This window comes from Paramormyrops kingsleyae, chromosome 19 (assembly GCF_048594095.1).
Source record: "Paramormyrops kingsleyae isolate MSU_618 chromosome 19, PKINGS_0.4, whole genome shotgun sequence".
NCBI lineage: Eukaryota > Metazoa > Chordata > Actinopteri > Osteoglossiformes > Mormyridae > Paramormyrops > Paramormyrops kingsleyae.
In genome coordinates this window covers 24,731,698-24,757,247 of record NC_132815.1, presented here as the reverse complement: position 1 = coordinate 24,757,247, position 25,550 = coordinate 24,731,698, and the positions used below count along the sequence as shown (strand labels likewise).

The 25,550-nt window shown below is 45.2% G+C and overlaps 1 protein-coding gene across 12 annotated transcripts in view; it reads left to right on the top strand.

The window, feature by feature from the left end:
* The window catches only part of myt1la (myelin transcription factor 1-like, a), a 70,118-nt gene extending 45,284 nt beyond the window's left edge, over nucleotides 1-24,834 (top strand). For 8 of the 12 annotated variants that reach the window (XM_023824847.2, XM_023824846.2, XM_023824848.2 and 5 more), the window contains 14 exons: nucleotides 2,381-2,488; nucleotides 4,280-4,500; nucleotides 5,377-5,636; nucleotides 11,133-11,339; nucleotides 12,750-12,871; nucleotides 13,659-13,724; nucleotides 14,102-14,164; nucleotides 15,393-15,476; nucleotides 17,353-17,574; nucleotides 17,657-17,748; nucleotides 18,648-18,751; nucleotides 19,286-19,429; nucleotides 20,896-20,958; nucleotides 22,211-24,834. In XM_023824847.2, the coding sequence (XP_023680615.1) occupies nucleotides 2,381-2,488; nucleotides 4,280-4,500; nucleotides 5,377-5,636; nucleotides 11,133-11,339; nucleotides 12,750-12,871; nucleotides 13,659-13,724; nucleotides 14,102-14,164; nucleotides 15,393-15,476; nucleotides 17,353-17,574; nucleotides 17,657-17,748; nucleotides 18,648-18,751; nucleotides 19,286-19,429; nucleotides 20,896-20,958; nucleotides 22,211-22,351 (1,897 nt within the window). In that variant the 3' untranslated portion in view covers nucleotides 22,352-24,834. The remainder of the gene's footprint in view (nucleotides 1-2,380; nucleotides 2,489-4,279; nucleotides 4,501-5,376; nucleotides 5,637-11,132; nucleotides 11,340-12,749; nucleotides 12,872-13,658; nucleotides 13,725-14,101; nucleotides 14,165-15,392; nucleotides 15,477-17,352; nucleotides 17,575-17,656; nucleotides 17,749-18,647; nucleotides 18,752-19,285; nucleotides 19,430-20,895; nucleotides 20,959-22,210) is intronic. The other 4 variants (XM_023824850.2, XM_023824849.2, XM_023824854.2 and 1 more) reach the window with 4 other exon arrangements.
* The last annotated feature ends 716 nt before the right edge of the window (nucleotides 24,835-25,550 follow it).

Here is a 25,550-nt window from a genome sequence, read left to right as displayed (position 1 = left end):
CGGTTAATTAGCTGTTATATTTAATTAAAAACTGAACTTTTGTGAAGAAATGTTTGTGTTTTTGAGACCAAAGAAGAGGAAGGAGGCTTCGGGGGCGGCGGGGAGATTTTCTGACAGCTGCCACGTTTCTCCACTTTTGTGACAGTGTGTTTCTAACGATATGTCTAGATCAGCTTGGTTTTTCACTGCTAACCAGTAACGAGAATTCAGAACAGATATATATTAAGGAGATGTGTGGCTCTGCAGGTTAGGACTCATGATTGGAAGGCTGCTGATTCAAATCACGTGGCTGGCTGAATGATATCATTGTTGGGCCCTTAAGCAAAGCCCTCAGTCCCCAATTGCTCCAGGGAAGCTGAACCCTACCTGACCCTGTGCTGTGACCCCCAAGCTTGCTCTCACCTGTATATGTATCTGTTTGTCTCATGGAAAGTAAGACGGGATGGACAAAAACACCATTTCCCCAGGAAGATGAATAAAGTGTCACTATTATACTCTATAGTGCAATCATTAGTTATAAAAGGATAACAGGACCTGACCTTCCGTCCAGGGCACCATATTTTATTTTACAGCACAACTTTAAATCTGAAATCAAGAAGAACTAGGAGTGGAGGGGAAAGTGGTTGGTAGGCTTTACATTTTAGCCTCTTATTTTAGTATTATTTATTTTCTCAAGGCCTTGACACACTACCAAATGCTAAACTGAACACTAAACTTAATGCTAACTGAATGCTAAACTCAATTCTAAACTGAACATTAAACTGAATGCTAACTAAATGCTGAACTGAACATTAAACTGAATGCTGACTTAATGCTAAACTGATAATATACTGATTTAATGTTAAATTGAATGCTAACCGAATACTAAACTGAATACTATCTGAATGCTTAAAAATAAAAAAAAAAAGTTAGTGCAGAAATATTTAGCGAGCAATGCAGCAGCCTCATCGAGGGCACGAACCCACAGCCCTTACCCGTCAGACTGCACACAGCAAATGCTGTGCGACACCAGGTGCTAACAGGTCGTGTTACTCAGGGGAAAATCATAAATAGCGGGACAGGCGAAAAATATGGCCGCCTGATTTTGGAATCTGGAAAGCAGTCTTTGGATGTACACCAAGAACCGCACACACAGGGTCACGCACACTGCTGCCAGTAGCTTCAGGCACTGGCATACACACACACACACAGGTAGGCCTTCTTTTGAGAGCTCCTCAGAGAAGGCAAATGAAAACCTCAAGGAAATATGAGTGTGTTTTTCTGGTCTTCCCCTTGTTGCCATGGAGACTTGCTGACAGAAATCCCTCTGTCAGCTTATCACATGTCACAGGCCCGCTCGGGTCCTTGCAAGCGACGTACAATCTGTGCGAGTCACGTTTATTTTCCCTGTGTCTCTCGTGAGAAGAGAGAGCAGAGGCAACTTAGCTGGGCGTGTTTGTGTCTGCGAAAGACAGAGGCTGGGGAATAAGGTGAAAGGAGGAGAGATGAGTGAGGGAAAGATGGGAGCCGGGAAGTGGAAGAGAATGAGAGGGATGCGGCGGGTGTGCAGCGTGGCCTGGAGCCCTTGTTCCCCCACGGCGCTGCTCAGGCTCTCCGTCTCTGAGGCAGCGTGGAGCTCTCTAGGGCGTGGGGGGGGGGGGGGGGGTTGGGAGCACAATTACCCAGCAGATGTACCCAAACTTGGTGGTGTAATTAAAACTTGGACTAAATAAAAGCATAATTCAAAACAAATAACCTCCCCAAAGAGAAGCGATTCGGTGAAGGCTTCCGTGGCAACAGCATCCCCATGTACACAGTCTGCTTTGGCAGATAACTCCAAACAGGCCAGTCGCTCAAACACACACACGCACACACAGATTAGGTATTGATATCTTTTTGGGGACTCTATTAATTTCTATGAGCAAAACCATAATCCCAACAATTACAACCTTACCCCCTGCCCAGCCCTAATCTTAACCATAAGTAACCAAATGAAATACAAAACTTTTGTCATTTTTAGTTTTTTGATTGCAGTCACAGATTTTCAGAAACTTGAGGTTCCCCTTGTGGGGACCGAAAAAAATGTCCCCACGTGACATTTGGTCCTCACAATGTAACATATGCATAACACATACACGCACACACACATCTTTAAAAGTATTATAAAGTAAAGCATTCCTGAGAGCACCATGCAGGCCGAGGTGAGCCTTGAGATGTTTGCTTACACACCTCCGTGTTTGTCTTTGACGTGTGCATATCCCAGCGTGAGACTTCCAGCATTTCTCCACAGCCACTCCTAATGTCACTGTGTGTCACTGAGCGTTCGGGGGGGCGTCAGTGCCAGCGGAATTTAAAGGCAGTGTCCGGGCACGTCCGCCGACCCCCTCTAATGCTGTTGCAGCCTGTCGGGATGTCCCATCGCTGCCGCTGAGAAGATGGCCAAAGTCCATGAGAAGCACCACTCTTGTGATGGCCCCAAGTCCTGCCAAGCTTCAGACCGGGTGCTGAGGTACCGTCCACACCCTGCCCCTTCTCCTGAAATCAGCAATCTTCTCAGCATTGTTATTTACCTTCTGCAATGGGGGTGCTGTGATGATACTATTATCATGGTATGAACATACATTTATTTGAAACTTATTCATTTATAAATCATACAAATCCCAACTGCTGTGCTAAAAGGTAATGCCTGTGATTCAGCTATTACCTTATTATTACAGTATCATTGTGTTACACAGTATACTCAGTGGCTGTTTTATCAAGCACAGTTACTTAGTAAGAGGTCGGACCCCCTTTTGCATTTAGATACGCTGAAAGATTCGATGTCGTGCATCTAGAGAAGCCTTTCCGCATACCAGCATTACAGTGAGGTGTTTTACCTTTCGTTAGAGCACATTCAAAATCACTTAGATCATATGTGTTAGTTGCTCCAGTGTTTAGCTGCACAGTAACTGAACCTCTTTACCCCGTCTGCCTGCTGTATGCAGTTCTGTTTGTCGGATCAGGCTGTTAACATTAATGAGCAATTTTACCTAATAAGGGGACCTCCGAGCATCATGTGACTTCGATGTTTATCACATTGTGCACCCCTGACAGCCCCGGCCACAGTACAAGGACAAAATTTTAAAAAATGAAAATACTTTGGTATTATGCCTAAATAGTTGGTGCACTTGTGTGGAATATAACCACAATAAGCATTTGTTCTCTGCAGTCTGAACTACAAGGCATTTGTTTGTGTGTGCGCATTTTGCACTACTGTTACACTACTGATACGGCATGAACTGAAAAATAAGCAAATGCGCAGCCTATGTTCACATTGATTGGCGTACTAGGTACCACATGAAAGACAGGACTGAGGCACAGAAAATGAACTGCAGGTACAGTAAAATATAGTATAGTTGCGTATCCATCCATTTTCCGTCCAGGACAGGATTACCGGGAGCCTGGAGCCCAACCCTGGCAGCATAGTGCAGTGTTTCCCCACTCGCTCCTTGGGGACCCACGTTGTGGACTGTCTAGCAGGGAGCAAAAACGTTGACTGTCTAGCAGGGAGCAAAAACGTTGACTGTCTAGCAGGGAGCAAAAACGTTGACTGTCTGGCAGGGAGCAAAAACTTTGACTGTCTGGCAGGGAGCAAAAACTTTGACTGTCTGGCAGGGAGCAAAAACGTTGACTGTCTGGCAGGGAGCAAAAACGTTGACTGTCTGGCAGGGAGCAAAAACGTTGACTGTCTGGAGGTCCCCGAGGACTGTGTTGGGAAACACTAGCATAGAGGACATGGCAGGGGAACATGATAGATCAGATGCCAGTTCATCACAGTGCACATATAAACTCAATGGCCAATTTAGAGAAGACATTGCAAAATCCACACACCAAGCAGAGGAAGGATTTGAACCCCCAAACTCAGTGATGTGAGACAGTAATGTTAACCACTCAGTCTCAGTGCTGCCCTGTATTGCTTTAAATATTTATTAACATTGTACCCAGTAGCAACACTGCTTTTACCATACTTCCCCTGTCAGAAAATGATTGATTTTTTTGTTTTCTGACTATTTAGTGACTTTTATTTGAGCTGTTGGCATGGCGCTTATTGTTTAATTTGAACGATACTGGCAGCCAGAATACTCATGTATGCATTATCAGCGAATCACCAAAATTTTAGGTTAAAGGTACACAATAAAATGGACCTTAGTAAAAACATACAACATATATTTCCAGACTATTTGCCCCCTGAGGATTGCAGCTATGACTGCATTCACATTTATACACAACCTGCGCCCCCTTGTGGCTGGTTATTTTCCAGGCCTATGTGCTTTGTGAAACAGCTGGACATCCCACAATATGGCTACAAGAACAATGTCCCCACCAGCACCCCGCGCTCCAACCTGGCCAAGGAGCTGGAGAAATACTCCAAGACCACCTTTGACTACAACAGCAGCTATGAGAACCACCATCACGTCTACGGGAAGCGTGCCATCGCGCCAAAGCTCCAAGGGCGAGACCCTTCCCCGAAGGGATACGACGGTAAGCATGCATATCCCAGCTGCAGCCCTGACACTCTCCATAGACCTTCCCATGTACGTCTGCAGACTTTGATCATTAAGCGCTAGCTCTCAGATCCCACAATCTTTTCTGGAGTTTTTCCTGTTATACAAAATTCTACCTTCTTCCTGCCTTCGTTTTTGCCCCATTCTCCTTATCTGCTGGCTTGTACATCTACTGTTATAACTACTTATAACCCAGCATTATAAGTTTTTCAGGGACTTCCCATTGAACAAACAATCAACTTGATGTTATGAAGAGTTAAAGCTAGCTTATTAACGCAGGCTACAGTGACATGTTTACCACAGGATTTGGGAAGGGTACCGCAGTGTGTGAGCACCTGAGAAACATCATTCCTATCCGCTGCTAAGCAGCCCGACAGGGACTCAAGGGGGGAGCAAGATCAGGGCCTGGGGCTTCCTCCGCAGCCCTAGGGATCGCTGCACCGCTCTGCCGATAACGAAAACCACTCCCGCCGACTCGCTCTCACTGGAGACGCCTCTTAAAGTAGGCTCTAAATCCCCAGCTCCCGGCACGTGGCCCCGGCGAGCCGCCGAGATCCATCATCGTAGGCTTCTCTCCCTCTCTCCCTCACCGCTCTGCCGCAGCAACGGTACCTGGTGGCTGCCTGCACGCGTCCGTCTCGCTCCGTGTCTGTCACGGTATCGATCTGGCCCGTTTGCCGCCTTAGTCGTCCCCCGTTCCTGCGGCCGTATGTTGAACCGCCTGCCGGTCCGTGCGTCTGATGGTATGACCATCTCAGAATCATCGGCCTAGTCCCAGAAAGAGCAGAGGGAGGCGAGCTTCACCCCTCTCCGTGTGTGTGTGTGTGTCTGTGTGTGTGTGTGCTGTCCGCAGCCAAGCGCTACTGTAAGAACTCGAGCCCCGCCAGCAGCACCACCAGCAGCTACGTGCCCAGCAGCAGCAGCAGCAGCGGCCTCAGTTGCGGGGGCGGAGGGGGCAGCAGCGCCAGCAGCACCTGCAGCCGGAGCAGCTTCGACTACACACACGACATGGAGGCCGCGCACATGGCCGCCACCGCCATCCTCAACCTGTCCACGCGCTGCCGCGAGATGCCCCAGAGCCTGGCCGGCCCACCGCCGGAGCCCTGTGCGCGGGTACGCCCCCCCTTCATCGACTTCCTCTCCTCTGCATCACGTGACTGGTGCCTCCGAAAGGAAAAGGCGTCGTCTCTTTGGTACAGTAGAGTAGAGATTACAGGATCGGATTAACTGTGGGAGCTAATGGTTATAAATATGACATTTTGCAGCTTGCGGGGAAGCTGGTGGTCGTGGACATAACCACCTTTGATTGGCTGGGGAACTGGTGCTCATGGACAGAACCTGTCATTGGCTGGGGAGCTGGTAAACATGGATGCAACCTGTGATTGGCTGGGGAGCTGGTAAATATGGATGCAATGGGTCAGAGATGTAACCTCCTCTGTTTGGCTGGGGAGCTGGTGGTCATGGATGGGATGACCTCCTTTGATTGGATGGGAAGCTGTTGGTTGTCAACGTGACCTGTAATTAGCTGGGAAGCAGGTGATCATGGACATGACCTGTGATTGGCTGGGGAAATGGTGGTCATGAGTGTAACCTCCTCTGTTTGACTAGGGAGCTGGTGATCATGGATGGGACCTCTTCTGATTAGCTAGGGAGCTGGTGGTCATGGATGTAACCTTCTCTGTTTGGCTGGGGAGAAGGCGGGCACGGACATGACTTCCTTTGATTGGCTTGGGAGCTGGTAGTTATGGATTCGACCGGTGATTGGCTGGGGAGCAACTTCTCATGGGTGTAACCTCCTCTGATTGACGAGGGAGCCTGAGGTCATGGATGTGACCACTTTTTATTGGCTAGGGAGCTGGTGATCGTGGATGTGATGTAACCTTTTCTGATTGGCTGTTGATCTGATGGCCTCTGATTTCCAGGAGTCCATGTGGTTTTGGTGGGGGGGAGGGGAGCTTGAAGGGTGCTGAGGTAATGAGCATTTGCTGGATGACTTCCAGGTGCCTTGCTGGGATAGTTCTTCCTCTTATGCGGATTGAAGGTCTTATTCCAGTTGTGTTGTTTGTTTGTGTCCTTGAACCTTCTGGCGAGGGATTACTGTAGCCTTACCACAACTCTCAGGTATCGGCATCTTGATGGTACAAGAGGTGCAGACATCGGAGGAGAAACCTTGTGAGTATTAACAAGGTGTAGCATAATAATGAGCACATGATTAGCCATATATTAGTGATTCAATTTCAGTTAGTTGGCAGTAGATTGAAGACTGCTTTAAAAGGTTAGTTCATTTAGATTGTGTTGTATTTCTGTACGGCGCACAGAGCTTTACTTTATCACCTGCTAATTAATGCAATTGTAGCGTTAGCATGATACATTAATACACGTGTCATCATATTCCACTAAATAGAAGTGGTGACCGGCCAGGTTATATGCAAAGCTTCATCATAACAGATTATTAAGTTCTTTGTGCAAGATGAAAATAAATTGTTATTTTTATGGTTAGGAAATGCTGTAGATCGGATGCAAACCCCAGAAAGAACAATTATGGCGAGAAAGTCTTGGGTTTTGAGATTTGGAAGCCTGGCATGAGGATAAAGGTTTTGAAATGGGTTGAATTTCCTCAGTCATGCCTGGCAAAGACCATCAGCCTGCATCCGCACAGAGGGGGGTGTGTTTTGAGGAGCTCCAGGGTCGGCGTGATGGATCTGCTTCAGCCTCGCCACTGGTTTCTGCAGCAGCGAGCAACTGCTTGCTTTCTGTGTTGCAAGGTGCATTTCTGTATCATTTTCTATCCTTCTGTGGCTGTGAGCTTAGAGGCTGTACCAGGAATCACAGGGAGCTCATCTCACCTCTATAGTCTCCATTGTGATAATGGCGTTCATTTACACTGCTAGGATACAATTGGCAAGACTTTTCTGATTCATTTCCTGTTAGCTTTGTGGGAAAAGGCATGTCGTTGCACCATAACTACATTGGGATTTCATGGGGCCATCTTGCCCTCGAGCTCTTTCACACGGCCCGGTTTGTGAATTCGGCCATGTTGTGTCTGTTAGAGTGTCAGTGCTGCTCGTGGCTCCGTCGCTGGCTCTTCATGGGAAATCCACGCTTCCCAGTCACGTCTTTCCTCTTCTGATGGAACTGGCTGAGGGAACCTAGATGAAAGTCAAATAATTTGCTTATTTTGCGTGAATGTTTAATATGAAAATGTGGAAATTGTGAAAATCATGAAAAGATGAGCTGTTTTTAATCTAATTATAGTGATTGTTCAATGAAAAGGTTATACAAGTTATGCAATTTTAATGACAGAGAAACATTAAGCCTTGTCTTGTGCTCAGACCTAAGATTTCTATGTATAACAAGACAGCTCCATCCATCCATCCATCCATCCATCCCTCTTGCAATTTTTTATCCTGGACTGGGTCTGAGGTAGGGGGCCTGTTTCAGACAGAATCAGGCACAAAAGGGGGAGGCACAATGGCAGGGGTCCAACTAATCAAATCATAAGTGTCAATTGATGAGCAGAGCAGATGTGCTTGCTGGTTAGCAGTGATATCTGTTAGGGCCTGTAACTGGCATGTTAGTACTGCATTTACCTCCCTCTTTATATAATGGATTTGCTGAATTCTGATCCTAAGGGACAATTCTTAAGCGTCGATTCTAGGATTTTATAAGGTGGGAGGGGTGGGGCAATAATTCATAAAGAGAGGGGCAACCTTATCCTTAGGCAATAATTTTTTTGAATCGGTGAGTGACAGGGGCAAGGGCCAATCAGCTTTCCTGTATATGCATCCCGCCACTCTGAATCTGGCCCAAGTGAGGTATCCATGACACAAACACAGGCGTCATGGTGGAGCAAAGCTGCAGCATCAACTCATGGATGCTGGAGTTCTCAAGGTCAACGACCTCTGAATCCCCCACCTTCCCACCGCCTACAGTCACCCCACTGTCTGCTGTCACCTCAGGGCGCCCGTGGAGCTCTGCCACCACTGCCAGCTGCTGAGGAAGGAGCTGGCACTCCTCTTGCTTTCTCCTGTTTCCTGAAAAAGAACGAGAAAAAAAATGCAGCCCTGCAGCAGCTCCGGTGGGGATGTGAGCGTTCGTGTTGGGTTGCGGCTTGCGAGCCGGACCCAGCTCCCCCTGCCGACTTTTAATTGCGACGAGGCTGCTGGTGCAGCACCGCATCACTGGCAAAGTGTTGCCTTCCCTCCTCTCTAGTGTGTATTTTTTATTCGTTCTTTTTTAACGCCTCACCTTCAGGTGCTCCAAAGTGAAAAAGTAAACAGGATAAACTAGACAAAGTTCACACAGTCTGCCCCTCAAGTGCCCCCGCTCCCCCAGGGAACCACTCCCGGCCGGTGATTGGCCAAGGCTGCCTCGCGCTCACGGGGCCTGCTTATAAATGTGTTCTGAAGCAGACCAGTCATCCATCTTTCCCCCCCACCACCCGCGCTAGACTCTGTGGGGAGCAGCCGGTCAATGCCTCTCCTCCTCTCTCCTCAGCATGATGCCTGGGTGGGGGCAGAGCATGATAAAGATGGAGAGGGTGCATTGGGTCAGTGGGGTGGAGCACGATAAAGATGGAGAGGATGCATTGGGTCAGTGGGGTGGAGCATGATAAAGATGGAGAGGCTGCATTGGATCAGTGGGGTGGAGCACGATAAAGATGGAGAGGGTGCATTGGGTCAGTGGGGTGGAACACGATAAAGATGGAGAGGGTGCATTGGGTCAGTGGGGTGGAGCACGATAAAGATGGAGAGGGTGCATTGGGTCAGTGCGGTGGAGCACGATAAAGATGGAGAGGGTGCATTGGGTCTGTGCGGTGGAGCACGATAAAGATGGAGAGGGTGCATTGGGTCAGTGGGGTGGAACACGATAAAGATGGAGAGGGTGCATTGGGTCAGTGGGGTGGAGCACGATAAAGATGGAGAGGGTGCATTGGGTCTGTGCGGTGGAGCACGATAATGATGGAGAGGGTGCATTGGGTCAGTGCGGTGGAGCACGATAAAGATGGAGAGGGTGCATTGGGTCAGTGGGGTGGAGCATAACAAGGATGGAGAGGGTGCATTGGGTCAGTGGGGTGGAGCATGATGAAGATGGAGAAGGTGCGTTGGGTCAGTGGGGTGGAGCACGATAAAGATGGAGAGGGTGCATTGGGTCAGTGGGGTGGAGCACGATAAAGATGGAGAGGGTGCATTGGGTCAGTGGGGTGGAGCACGATAAAGATGGAGAGGATGCATTGGGTCAGTGGGGTGGAGCACGATAAAGATGGAGAGGGTGCATTGGGTCAGTGGGGTGGAGCACGATAAAGATGGAGAGGGTGCATTGGGTCAGTGGGGTGGAGCATAATAAAGATGGAGAGGGTGCATTGGGTCATTGGGGTGGAGCACGATAAAGATGGAGAGGGTGCATTGGGTCAGTGGGGTGGAGCACGATAAAGATGGAGAGGGTGCATTGGGTCAGTGGGGTGGAGCATAATAAAGATGGAGTGGGTGCATTGGGTCATTGGGGTGGAGCACGATAAAGATGGAGAGGGTGCATTGGGTCAGTGGGGTGGAGCACGATAAAGATGGAGAGGGTGCATTGGGTCAGTGGGGTGGAGCATAATAAAGATGGAGAGGGTGCATTGGGTCATTGGGGTGGAGCACGATAAAGATGGAGAGGGTGCATTGGGTCATTGGGGTGGAGCACGATAAAGATGGAGAGGGTGCATTGGGTCAGTGGGGTGGAGCATAATAAAGATGGAGAGGGTGCATTGGGTCAGTGGGGTGGAGCACGATAAAGATGGAGAGGGTGCATTGGGTCATTGGGGTGGAGCACGATAAAGATGGAGAGGGTGCATTGGGTCAGTGGGGTGGAGCATAATAAAGATGGAGAGGGTGCATTGGGTCAGTGGGGTGGAGCATAATAAAGATGGAGAAGGTGCGTTGAGTCGGAGGGGGCGGAGCATGATAAAGATCTTGTGGTGTCGTGAATTCCTGAAGCCTGGATCCACGACAGCACCATCTATCCAATTTCTGCAATAAAATCCGTTAATTTTCATTATCGCTTAATGAAAATTACTCATCGTACATTTTTTAAATGAAATATACCCCATGATTGGAGTGCTCTCCGCACCTTAGCTAAAAGATACTGCATATCCCTCCTGTTCATAAGAAGGGACACTAGTATTAAAGCAGATATCCTAGCTAGCGAGTGCGATTGGCTCGCTCTTTGCAGGTACCAGACCTCCTGTGACATACAGCATCTATCTCCCGCTGTGGTCGGGTGCCTCAGTCAGCCGGGGCTTTTCTCTCAGAGATGGGGGGGGGTGATGAGTGTGACTGTGATTTTAACGGGGCGTGTAGCGCTAGCTTAGCCTTTTGTAGGAGTCGGTGGACTTTCTCTAGTAGTGCTTGATGCATGAGCCAGGCAGCCACACATAGACATTCACAGGCAGCCACACACAGGGCCACGGGCGGCGGGTGGTGCTGGGAGATATATGCGTCACATGGCTGGTGCATCAGCATTTGGAGCTTTAAGGGGTGTGTATGAGCCTCCGAGTGATGCTGTCCTTCTCTCTCTCTCTCTCTCTCTCTCGTTCTCTCTCTCTCCATCCATCCATGCCTCCCCCAGAGCCCTGATGCAGACGTGGAGGACCAGGGAGCGCTGGACATGAACATGACACAGCTGCACGGCGCCCCCGAGAGTAACTGCACAGTATTGACCCCGCTGGAGCCCATGTCACCCCGGCGCCAGGCTCTGCTGAGCAGCCGCTGCTACCAGCTGGGTGACGCCGACTGCTGGGACCTGCCCCTGGAGCACAGCGACGGCCCCAAAGAGGTACGGCACCCACACAGCCTGGAGGGACAAGGAGTCAGATAAACACCAGAACCTATGCAACTAATGCCATCCAAGTTATACTGGCACATAACCATTATTATTATTATTATTATTTTTACTGCTAGATGGAGCAGAAGCCCATCCAAGCTGTTTCCACCATGTGCCCTTTGCTGGAGAAGTGGTTATGGATGGATGGATGGATGGATGGATGGATGGATGGTCATTATTTGGCTACATTCAGCCAAAGCAATTTGAAATTGCATTAATGTATAATAAATGGGTAGTATAATAGTTTAGACTGACATCGGAAGCTGACTTGTGACCGTTCACCATCCATGTTAACAGAGAAGGGATGCAGTGAGTGGTGTTCTGTCTGCCTGGCTTGCAGCCACAGCTGCACTAGAGTGCCATCTATGGACAGGTCGCTGGTACTGCAGTGAGCTCACTCCAGCTCTGCAGGCTGGAGGTAACCACAGGCTCAAAGCATAACAAAATCATAGAAGCTGTAAAATGAGGTTTCGATCATCGCCTGTTATTTCATGTTTTGGGATGACAGGCGTGGTAAATCTAAAAAGTTTATTTGTGAGTAATGTGGTGTGGAGCATGAAAACTCCAATCTGTTTTTAGAGCTCTCTGTACGATGCTCGTGGAAGATGAAAGTGGCCTTTGGGTGTCATTTGCTGACAGCATGGACATGTGACTCCTATCCAAGTGCACAAAGTGATTGTGTATCATTTGCTAAAGGCAGGTTGTATACAGGGGGTGGGGCCACAGGTCTGCCCCAGCTGAAAGCTGATTGCCCCCCAGAATGCCTCATCCCTGTCACTCACCAGTTCAAGTCATATCATTGGCTAAGAATAAGGTTGGCACCTCAGGGTGAATTATGGTCCCTCTTTTGTCCCCTACCTTAAAAAATCCTAGGATGGTGACTGGCTAAGGTGTGCGATGATGTCTGTCACATTTCAGTGTAAACAAGTGGCTTCCATCATACACAACTGTCTCCAGGTTATTCGGTCTCCATGATCCCGGTCACCAGCTCCATTAAAGACAGCATTTTCCGACATTTTATCCTAATCCTATCTAAAGGGACAGAAGTTCCGTATACGCAAACATTCTGAGTGTGAATGTAAAAAAAAATCATGTGGAGGTGGGAAGTTTTACATGAACTTTACAACCAGTCAGGTGAAAGAAAAGAGGAGATGTGACACGGTGTCAGGAAAATGCCGGAAAGCACGGCGTCGCTGTGTGCGAGGTGCTGGGCCCGCCGTAGCACGGGTGTTACCGCGGTGTACTGACTGTGATCCCTGCCCTAAATCTGTCACTGTGATCGACACTGCGCCACAGCTTAAAATGGGATGCACATCTCTACCTCCCCCCGAATCCCCCCCCCCAACACATGCACACACACAGCCCGCCGACTTGGACCCATTCCAGGACCTTCTGGAGGACCGCCAGTACCCAGGAGAGGTGACGATTGCCAGCCCCAAGCCCAAGTACCCTCCATGCAAGGAGAGCAAGAAGGAACTGATAGGGTAAATCCTGGGGGGGGGCGGGGTTTGTGGGCTGCTCATTCTGCTAGGGGGATGCTTATTATCAACCGTGAATTTCTCATCTAATCGACTGCTGTTGTGTCTTTTTGTTCATGCTTGCAGGTTTAGGTTGTTTTTTTTAAGCTTATGGGGGGGGGGGTGGTCTTCACCCATTAGTCACCCATGAGACAATGTGAAACTGACTGTGAGGGTGGGGGTTAAAAGGCATCACCCCCAGTATTCTAATGTGGCTAATGCAAATTTAGCCAGTAGATTACGGTAAATGATTTTGTACATAGATCCCATTTCATCCAGACCGCATATTAATTTTCAGTTTGAATAACATCAAACCAGAACGAGAAGGTGCTCGCGTTTTATCTGCTGATCTGAGAAACTGTGAAAAGAATTATTTGATCTCTCCTGTGACTCCATGGCTGGTTATACCTGGAGGGTTGGTGTGACCCGCTGTACTAGCGCCGTGTTCACGCTGCATCCCGGTGACGTCGGCGCTGCTCTAGCTACCCGCTTACCCTCCTGGGGGGGGGGGGGGGGGGTGGGAGTTTATTCATGCGTGCTAATTTTAAAATGAGTCTGTCCTGCTAGCACCGGCCTCGTTTTCCACCAGAGCTGAAAATGATCGCGTCACGTCTTTAGATGTTGGAGGTGTTTGGGATGAATCCAAATGTTAATCATCAGAGAGGGAGGCGTTCTCCAGTTTGCTGGGGATTCCAGGACCTGCTTGTATTGTTCCCCTGTGTTAAATCCCCTGCCTGTCTGCCATGTTTTACAGCCTGTCTGCTTGTCCAATGGCTGAAAAAGGCATCCGTATGATGGCGACCAATGCGCAAGACATCAAGTGAGATGGGTGCTTCTTGGTTGCTGTTTAAAATGCTTTCATTATCTGCATGTTTCCCAGTAAAATTACAGGGAAATGAGAAACCCAGGATAAAATACTGCTTCCATATGCTTCAAGCCTGAATTATTTTCATTAATAGTTTCATTATATGTGCCTCTACTCATCGGAGTAATTCAATGTTTTGATATCTTTTAAAAACTTTTTAAATCACCGTAGCCATTTGTGTGAATTCTAATCTGGTTCTCACACTTTGGGTCCATCAATTACAGCCACAGAGCTGTTTTTTCATGCGTGCCCTCAAGACTGCTGAAGTAACTTTAAAGTGGTTTTCTTTCAAATGATCCATCTATGTGAAGTGTGGTGGTTTGTCTTGTCAGGTGCCCCACACCAGGCTGTGATGGGTCAGGACACATCACTGGGAACTACGCCTCCCACAGGAGGTAAGGAGAATGTCATCTTTTCACCTTTCACCTCTTCTTCTTGGTAGTTTGTTAGTTGTGTTGTGGGTTAGCCTCATTACCTCGTGGCTGCAGGTTTGAATCCAACCCCTGCTCTCTACGTCATGAGGGTGTTTTAATGCAGATAGGAAATGTGCAGTTAGTCTAATTGGCATCCTAATAATGTCTAGATTGTGTACTTGTGTCTGCCCTGGACTGGACCGGTATCCCATCCAGAATGTATTCAAGTCAAGTCACTTTATTGTCATTTCACCCACATGAAACAAAACTGCGTTCATGCAGAGCATCACGGGTATCACGAGGAACAGCTGACAAAGAAAAATGGAACAATGAATACTGGATTAAAAAAATACACAGTTGCACAATGCAATTTTACAAGTAAACAGCAGGTGCAATACAGTACATATAGACAGTAGACAGAACAAAATAGGATGAAAGTACCCTTTGCTGCCCATGATCGCCCCAGACCCCATCCTTGACCTTATTCTAGATAAGGATTTGCAAGATGGATGTTTGTATTCAGTTTAATTAGTTCTTTAATTTGTAGTAGCTAGAAGAAGCTCTGAACATTTGTGCTTTGATGGTCGGAACCAGACACCCCCTTCAACAAGACGCCTCAAATGTCATGTTCTGTGTTTAGTTAGTGACACATAATCACCACGCAGTCAGCAGGAGTCATGCAGGAAAATGTCCGCCTGGGGTGTTTATAGACTTATAATCACAGTTAGGGTGCTGATCCGCTGGGCCCTGCAGCCAGCAGGCTGAAGTGAGGTCTTCTGGTTAGTTATTTGGTATAATATTTGGATAATATATCTGCATTTATTTCTGACAAATTCTGATGCTATCCTCCAAGATCCCAGTTACATGTAGCAGATGCTGTTGCTGCTGTTCTCATTTTGAGTGTTTAGTGTGAACTGCAAGCTGTAGTGGCGGCACTTTCACCTCACTGTCACCTCACTGTCACCTCACAACCCCAGAGTCAGGGGTGCAGAGTCCAGGCCAACTCTATGGCTCTGGCTTCCGCGCGTCTCATGTCGTGTGGGTGTCCTCCTGGTTTAGCAGAAACGTGTGCCTGAGCGAATTGGTGTCTCTGACCTGCTGGTAATGTGTGATTGTCTTATGTTGCCCCTAATGATGATCACCTTACCGTTCCCTCCTTTGATGACTGTTTTTTTGTTTCATCCGTTAATTTCTCTCACTCCGCATGTAGCTTGTCCGGCTGTCCGAGGGCCAAGAGGAGCGGCATTAAGATCACGCACAGCAAAGAGGACAAAGAAGATCAAGAGCCGATCAGGTGAGTCATCTGCATGCTCCCTCCCGCAGTGCATTCTGGGAAAGCGACCTTCAGTTTTACAGAATCACGGATGCTGCTTTGCTGCGGCTTTTACACGCAACATCTGCATCGCAGTAAAACTTATGCTTTTTTGTAATTAAATATTCCTAAGCCATGACAGGCTATTGCTCCTCCTGTGCAGACCTGCAGGTGACCGTCATCATTACCACAGTAATGATACGTAGCACAGTGTGCAAACATCCTCACTGCAGGTTTGGAGGAAAGGAAACATGCTGTTCATCTTAATTAGGCTCAGCCTGTCTTCCAAGGACACCAGCGGGCATCCGCTAAAGCAGATCAGCCCTCCGAATGGAATATCATGTGGCACCACTTCAGTCCTGCGGCCTCTGTAAAGGCTCACTCCCCAATTCATTTCTAATTTCCAAACAGTTCCTCTCAATTTTTATGTTATTTTTGGTAATTGAGTCCTGTATGAAACAACTCGAGTGGGTGAGACTTGCTGTACTTGGTCAACAGAAAATTCCGGCACTGAATTTAATCTAGCGCTATCGTTAGCTGCAGAGATAAGCACTGAATTTAATCTAGCGCTATCGTTAGCTGCAGAGATAAGCACTGAATTTAATCTAGCGCTATCGTTAGCTGCAGAGATAAGCACTGAATTTAATCTAGCGCTATCGTTAGCTGCAGAGATAAGCACTGAATTTAATCTAGCGCTATCGTTAGCTGCAGAGATAAGCACTGAATTTAATCTAGCGCTATCGTTATCTGCAGAGATAAGCACTGAATTTAATCTAGCGCTATCGTTAGCTGCAGAGATAAGCACTGAATTTAATCTAGCGTTATCGTTAGCTGCAGAGATAAGCACTGAATTTAATCTAGCGCTATCGTTATCTGCAGAGATAAGCACTGAATTTAATCTAGCGCTATCGTTAGCTGCAGAGATAAGCACTGAATTTAATCTAGCGCTATCGTTAGCTGCAGAGATAAGCACTGAATTTAATCTAGCGTTATCGTTAGCTGCAGAGATAAGCACTGAATTTAATCTAGCGCTATCGTTATCTGCAGAGATAAGCACTGAATTTAATCTAGCGCTATCGTTAGCTGCAGAGATAAGCACTGAATTTAATCTAGCGCTATCGTTAGCTGCAGAGATAAGCACTGAATTTAATCTAGCGCTATCGTTAGCTGCAGAGATAAGCACTGAATTTAATCTAGCGCTATCGTTAGCTGCAGAGATAAGCACTGAATTTAATCTAGCGCTATCGTTATCTGCAGAGATAAGCACTGAATTTAATCTAGCGCTATCGTTAGCTGCAGAGATAAGCACTGAATTTAATCTAGCGTTATCGTTAGCTGCAGAGATAAGCACTGAATTTAATCTAGCGCTATCGTTATCTGCAGAGATAAGCACTGAATTTAATCTAGCGCTATCGTTAGCTGCAGAGATAAGCACTGAATTTAATCTAGCGCTATCGTTAGCTGCAGAGATAAGCACTGAATTTAATCTAGCGTTATCGTTAGCTGCAGAGATAAGCACTGAATTTAATCTAGCGCTATCGTTATCTGCAGAGATAAGCACTGAATTTAATCTAGCGCTATCGTTAGCTGCAGAGATAAGCACTGAATTTAATCTAGCGTTATCGTTAGCTGCAGAGATAAGCACTGAATTTAATCTAGCGCTATCGTTATCTGCAGAGATAAGCACTGAATTTAATCTAGCGCTATCGTTAGCTGCAGAGATATAGCAGCAGATGTGCCCCACGGTTCATGATGGCTGCTTACGGCTTAACAGAATCCCACTCGACACCAGCAGAATTTCGCTGACAGTTTGCCCGGCCATGAAGCCCTGTCACTCCTCAGTCCTCCATGTCCCCAGGTGTCCTGTCCCCGGCTGCGATGGCCAGGGCCATGTGACAGGGAAGTATGCATCTCACCGCAGCGCATCTGGCTGCCCCCTGGCGGCTAAGCGGCAGAAGGACGGCTACGTCAATGGCTCCCAGTTCGCCTGGAAGTCAGGGAAGACGGAGGGCATGTCATGTCCCACCCCGGGCTGTGATGGGTCGGGCCACGTCAGCGGCAGCTTCCTGACCCACCGCAGGTGAAGTCTCCTGTTCCTTCGGCTGGCTTGGGGGGTGGTGTGCTTTCCTACGGCTAACGCCCCACATTTTACCCCCCCCCAGCCTCTCCGGGTGTCCCCGGGCCACGTCAGCCATGAAGAAGGCCAGAATGTCTGGGGTGGAAATGCTAACAATAAAACAACGGGCCAGCAAAGGTATCCATCACTACTTCCCCCTCCCCCACGTGGCACAGAGCCAATCCCCGATCTGCATGCGGAGGCCGGTCTGGCTCTGGGACGCCGTTGCCCTATCAGAATTCCACATAGTGACCAACCTGCTGCACGAGGCTATGCCACAGCTAATCGGAGATCAGCATGTGCCACGGCCCGTCATGCAGGACGTGGGGCTGCCAATTGACAGACAGTGGCATACAGGCCCTGCTGTGCAGGCCATAGTACAGCCAATCAGGATTTTGCATGTGGCATGTCCTTCTATGCAAGCCAATCAGGAATTGGCTTGTGTCCTGATAAATTTTGCAGCGATTCGGCAGTAAGAGAGACATAATGATGGCCTACAATTAGTGAATGACAGACATAAATGTGGAAAATTACTGGAAATTACACTGCCTCCTGAACATAAGAATAATTATTACAGACATTTCTACACTTAATCAGTCGTACTAAATGGTTGTACATCACAGCATATTTTTACTGCCAATGCGTGTATCGTTTGCATGCTTATTAGATACACAGTTATCATGTAGTTCGTAAAAACCAAAAATGGTCTTAACCACATCCATGTCTTCCAACACAAAACTGAATGGTCATGCTTTCTTGGATTAAATGCATTTTATTGATTAAATGAGATTTCCAAATGACATTAAGCATCATTAATAACATCTCAGAACCTAAGAAGTATCCGTAATGGGCATCCATAAGGCTTGACCGGTTGTGATTATTCTCAGGGTCTGTGGCTTTCATACGTGACGTGCTAATGTTTCAGTTTACCCCACAGGTAGCCATTAAGCCTTTGTGCGCATTTGTAAGTGCTGCGTCACAGGTGCATGCACTTGCATGTACTGAGCTGTTTTGTGACCTGCACCTTTTACTTTCAGGGATAGAGAATGATGAGGAAATTAAGCAGCTGGATGAAGAAATAAAAGATTTGAATGAGTCGAATACACAAGTGGAGTCTGATATGATCAAACTGAGAACACAGGTAGGACACTGGGTCTTGATGTGAATTCTTATCAAGTAGAGGGCCAAAGTATGAAGCCTAGAGTTTAATTTGCTGATATTATTGTGTGAAAATAACCATTGTAAAGCAATGTAATTCACTTGATTTTTTTAAGGTGAGGTGCTTAAGAGGGGCTATAATTCATACTGCGGGGCCAACCATATCATTAGCCAATGATTTGTTTTGAATCAGTGTCTGACAAGATGAGGGCACTCCAGGAGCCAATCAGCTTTCACTTAGGGCCAATGCCTCTATGGTCCCACCCCTGTGTACACCCCTACAAGCAAGTTAATTGCAAACCAGTGGAATTTGGCGAAATCTGATTGGTTGCCTCCATATATCTATATATCTGTGACAGCAGATCACCTTTTCCAGGAGGATGTTGAAGACTACTTCCACTGGAGTCATAAAACAATGTGCTTTCTTTTTAAAAATGTTCAGTGTGTATGCCTAGGGCGTTGCCCTATCTAAACATCAGTTTCATGTACACCTGTGTCTGTGTTTGTCTTCCCCGAGATCACCACAATGGAGACTAACCTGAAGTCTATAGAGGAGGAGAACAAGGTGATTGAACAGCAGAATGACTCCCTACTGCATGAGCTGGCCAGCCTCAGCCAATCATTGATAAACAGTTTAGCTAATATCCAGCTTCCACATATGGTAAGAGACACAGACGGGCGGCAAACGGGGCCTGGCGGGAAGTGTGCTCTGACGCGAGGGGGCCTCCATGCATGTCCGTGGGGGGGTGGCGGGGTCTGGGCCTCATGGAATACCTGGAGGGAGGTGTAACAGGCCTTTACGTCTGCCCCAGTCTGGAGATAACAAAACGGGACTCACCAAGAGGCCTAAAGGCCATCCTATATGGATCAGCCTCAACCTTCCTGATGCTCCTTAAAGTAATTAGACCTAAACATGTTTATTTCTGACTACATGGATTGAGAAAACCGTAAAACTCTGAATACTTACTCATTTCAATCTGGCCTCTTGAGTCCTTCACGTATTCCAGTCGAATGTGTGTGTTAAATATAGCCATGTCCTGTGGTTCTTCAAGGTTGTTCCCTATATTTTTATACCAAATACATAAACCATTTCATCCTTCTGTTTTGATGTACCTTTTGTTAAAACAAGTCTTTATGCTCTTATAGAATATGGAAAGCATAACAGAAACAGCTTTTTCCCATAAACATTCATTTATTTCTTTATTTCTGTCCTTACGATTTCAAATAGCAAGTATGGTCAGAAGCTACCACTGAATTAAGAAAAACCAATATGGTACGGGAAGCATTTTTATCCTCAAACTATGACGAATTTATACTTACTCTACTCAAGACCAGGAATGAATGAGAACAGAATGAGAATGTTTTATTTCTGTTCAGTCCGAGCGGAATCTCTGTCCACAGCTAAAAACATAAAGTACTATGAAAAGGTTTTTGAGAATAATACTTAAGTCAGGATAAATCTCAAACTAGGAAAATACACAACAAGGAAACAAATAATATCTTAATAAAAAACTGCAACACCTTCTCTGACTATTGTTTTATTTAGTATCATGTTACTACAAAACAAATGAAGTTGTTGATTAATCCTACAGAATAAAGATGTTCATTTGTCAGCCAATCAGTTGACAGTCTTTATATTGCCACACTTGCCTTTTTGCTCGTTTGTTTGCATACCCAAGGCAGCTACACCACCACAATGCTAAATGTGTACTGAGACTGCATTTCAGTGTCCAGACCAAATGACACACTGCTGGCTATTATTTGCGTCCAGACGTCTCTGTTTCCATTCTTTATCAGTTTGCGTACAGCTCTGCATCATTCTTTCGCTTTTTGTTTCATTTTTTCCCAATATGGCAACCCTACTACAGCAGAGCTTGGTTTCAGCTGGGCAGGAGGAAGTCTCATTGTCAGCTGAGCCTTAAATCGCCCAATGAGAATCATCCATTCAAGACTGGCCGGCTGATTGGTGCAGCCGCAGAGAAGATCCTCTGACTACCCAGCTCAAACCAAGTTCAGCAGTGACTCTCTGTCAGTGCAAATGCCCCAACTCCACCTTACCCTGAGATGTGAATACAGCAGCATGTGTACAGCAGGCTAATAGCATTTTCTTTATACCTTTCCCCATAGAAGCCGCTGCCACACAAAGAGGCTTCCGTTAGAAATAGCAGCTGTTTACAGACCCATCAGAGCGTAAGAGATCCATTTTCCACAATCTGATTGTTCTCTCGTTACACATTCATTTCCTCCCCTTAAAGTCCTCCTCTTTGTCGACACAGTGTAGCGTGTGCACTGTAGTTTTGCAGAAACACACATGTGGGATGCTGGCTCGGCCTGCTTTTCTGACCAAGGAGGGAAGGCCTCGAGAGCAGAACAGGCGTCATCGTGTGACATGCTGTTTTTATTCTTTGAATTTTGGTTGCAAATCATTTTCTGAAGGAGATTTCATACATTTCAGTGTAAAAATATCTGGATATTATTCAACAGCATTATAGTTAAAATCTAATCTCACTGATTTATTTACCAACATTTGGTAAAACTCAATTAGCGATTAGCAATAAGTCAAACATGGCTGGTTGTATAAAACCAATGTCTTTTTTTTTCTAATTCTGAGAATCTTTAAAGTACAAATAGACAGAAAAACAACAACCATAGGGTAACTGTAAATGCTATTGGTACTGAATAATTTTATTTGCAAAAGAAGAAAAGTTGTCAGAAGAAAAAAATTGTCAGTGACTTGTTACTAGGCAGAAAAAGACAGATGAGTTTAATTCTAATCCAGTATACTGGGCAGGAAAAGGTATCTTACTCGTGAATGTTGCACACAGACACACTCATGACCTCCACCACCCACAAACAGGAAAGCACACCTTTGCTTTTATTTATCTTAGAAAGTTTTCTTTGTCTTAGTCACATCTTACCCAAACCCCCAGATTTTCCTCCACACCATCCTCATTGTCATTTATCCAAATGGAAAAAAGCTTGTTTATCAGCTTGTGTATTTGTTACTGCTATCATTCAGCTAGCTGGCCAAGGCCTGGTATCGGATCCTCCAGATGCAAACAGATGTTTAGCATGGTTCAAATTAAACAGCTGGTACACAACACACACAATCGATTCCATATCCACAATAAAACCACTTTTAATACCACATTAACAGGGGAATAACAGGAGTTTTGCTAGCATGGAAACTTCCTATTTCCATGACAGTGTTTGGAGTAACTCTCCTCACAGTCGCCCTGCATGACAACAAACTGGTCACTTCACCTTCCAGTGCAGTCATGGTCACTTCACCTTCCAGTGCAGTCAGTGCCATTTACAGCATGACAGAGGACTATACTGATGGCATTTTCCACAGGTAATGGGGGAGTGTTGCAGCTCGTGGCCGATGTCACCGCCGTACCCTAACCCTCATCAACCCTAATTCTGACATTGTGTCCTGCAGGAGCCCATGAATGAACACAACTTTGACGCCTACGTGACGACACTGACAGACATGTACACGCATCAGGATCAGTACCAGAGTCCAGAGAACAAGGCACTGTTGGAGAGCATAAAGCAGGCGGTGCAAGGAATCCAAGTGTAGCGTCCGCTCCGGAGACGAAGCCTGGGGAAATAGCAGGAAAGCATCCTGACTCTGTGCTGTAATTAATCACACAGTACAACAAGTAGATTTTTCCATGTTTTAAAACTACTATGCTTGATCAACATCCACTTAATTTATTCGTTTATTTTATTTGGTCATGCTTTCAAAATGGCTAACGAAAATAGTTTTCGACGACATCCACGTTTTGTACGCTTTCATAATGTGACGCCATGTTTATAGCTGCTGCAGTATGCACATTCCCCGGGTACCAGCCGCACGGGGCACACGCTCCTCTGAACAACTGGCGAAATAATTGTAGGATTCAAGAGTTGAGCAGGACACGGGAAACCGAGAAATGGAAATGCTCAAAGACTTTTTCCTTTGTCAGATTATTTCGTCAGATTCTTTCTTTGCAAGACCTTGATGTAATTTATTGAATTCTGAGTTTTTCCAAGTCCTATATATCATTAATTGATTTGTTTGTTTGTGCATATTTATTTATTTGTGCGAGATCACAGCAAACATCATAACACGAAAACCCAAATCATGTTTTAAAAGCACTTTTATTATGTTACCAATTCGTATACGATAAGAAGGGAATGTTCGATAACACTGACATATGCAGTCAGCAGTGTTCCTTAATTATTTCTTTGCTTGTTTATGCGACATTGCCGTAAACATCATTACACGAAAACCCATATCATCTTTCAAAATTACTTTTATTAGTATGTGTCATCAATTCTTATTTGATAAGAAGGGAATGTTCGGTAGCCGCTGGCCGCATCTTTCAGTGTTTTCTTGTTTTACCGTATATTGCCAATGTGCTGACACCTTAAAAGAGGCGAATCGGAGCAAAATTTTGTAAAACTGGGCTTTAATATATAATAGGTTTACGCACAGAAAAGGTAGTGTGATATAGCTCTATTTTGCTTAAAAACTGTGCCGTTTTATGAAGCACTCTAACCTCAGTAGTATTTCTTTGTCAAATATGCCTGATCTCTGAAATTCCAAGGTCTGGGTGTCGTGATAAATTAATCCTCATTGAACTGAAATGCAACTGAAATAGTCTTTGTATATGCAAACGTAAATGAACAGGCAGAACAGTAATCTTACTGTATGCTAAAGAAATATTTTACATGAATATTTTGAATACATAATTTAGAAAAATAAACACGGATGCGATTTTTTTCCTGTTTTTTTTTTTTTTTTTTTAATCTAAGTACTTTAGTTTTGCACACGCACACCATCGTTTCATCATTGTTGATGTTTTTACACGGAAAATATCATTTGATTTCCGCGAGCGAAAATTTACATATGATAATCAGGGCTGGAAAAACAGGGTTGTCCCCATGAATGTAGCTGCCGGTCGACTATTCCCGCTTGTCTTGTAAATGTATCTTTATAAGGAGAGTTGTGTAATGTCCCGGTGTTCAGAATTATTTCAGACACAAATAGCATTAAATGCATATATTGTTACACTACAGTAATTATACGTTGCAACATAATTTAGAAAATTATTAGTCAAAGAATTTCAGAAGCACTTTTGCATATAAAGGCGGTGTAAACATGAAAAAGTAACTCTTTGAATTGGTCGTAGAGCGACCGCAACGAGCTTATTGGTCAAGAAAATGAAATTCAGGTACACGAGCACTACAGTGCTTGTGCATCCCCATATTTAAATGTGCTGTTAGTTGTGTCGGCTATGTTCTTCTTTGCCTTTAAAGAGGGCTAACGCGAAGGTGCTTCTCCCTGACGTAAACCGTGCACATTGTACAATCCTTAACACGTCCCTTTTAGGGCATTTTTTTTCGCCTTTCTATAAAGCATCGTGTCCGCAGCCTAGTCGATATAGTGACGCTTCCAGTAGAGTTAGAGCTATTGATACGTTTTCAATTTTTTTTAAATGATCATTTATTTATTTATTTATTTGCTTGTTTGTTTGTTTGTTTGTTTGTTTATGTATTTATTTTCTTTTTAAAAAAAATCAACTGTCGTTATCGGTACAATGGCAAAGGGATATTAAGCACAACTGCTCGTCAACTGTTGGTATATATTGTAATATCAATTTTACCTGTTACTATTTCCATAGGGAACACAAAAGATGATGTCACATGTTAGAATGCTCAATAGCTGATATATAAATAATTGTGAATTCATCAGAGTTTATTCTTATGTATCCATTTCTACGTTCATTTAAGTACAAATGAATAACAATCGGATTTTGTATAAACAATTGTGTTTTCTTTTCCTTTCTTTCACACTCTTTACGTCTCTTTCTCTCTCTTTCTCTCTCGGTGGAATTGAAGTTTAATTTATTTTTGTACTACACAGCATGGATTTATTAACATTTTAATTTTGCTATAAATGTGTAAGATCACAAGTTGCTGTGATATTTCATTTTTAAATCGTGAACTTTGTACAATTTTTGTCATGCTGGATGTTGACACATCTTACTCTGAATAAATAAAACTTGTGCTGCCAAAGTACTAGTCCATTCAGTGATACATTTCAAATTATCGGTATGTTGCAATCTCAGGGCACAAGATGGCGCCATTTAATAATTCTACAATTATTTATTTGTTCCATAATTGTTTATCGATTTCAATCCCGGGAATCATTAATTAAATTAAGTATTTTTTGGTTATATTATTTTAAAATGGTGACTTGGCTAAATTGAAGCACTAAAGAATCGTGAACGTTGTCCTATTTGCCATGTTTTTGAGTGCCTTGTTTTTCGGAGGGTAGTTGCCTTAAGAATCGGCAGATGGCAGCATGTGTCATCGATTATAACATGAAATGCGACATTACTGGGGAATACCGTCGATTATTACAATTGGTAGTTTATTTTGGAAAATAAATATTACAAATAATAATAGGGCATTCAACCTCCTGGATGTTTAGTGATGTAGCCTAATTGAAATATAACTTTTTAAATATAATATAACGTGATTATCTTCATTTTCGGTGCCTTACTTTAGGTAAGTTTATTCCAAATACATGCTCTCCTGTGAGTAGAAGGATGTGTCCCTATTCTGTAAAACCGGTAATCAGCAGTCCTCAACGTGTAGTCTTCGACTTAGTACTAATATCGAAGCAGTTATGTTGTTTGATAAAACTCACTCAATTTAATTTTGCATATTTGAATGAGGTACCCTCTCGGATACCAATTTCTTCCTCAGACTACTGTGATGTGTAGGCC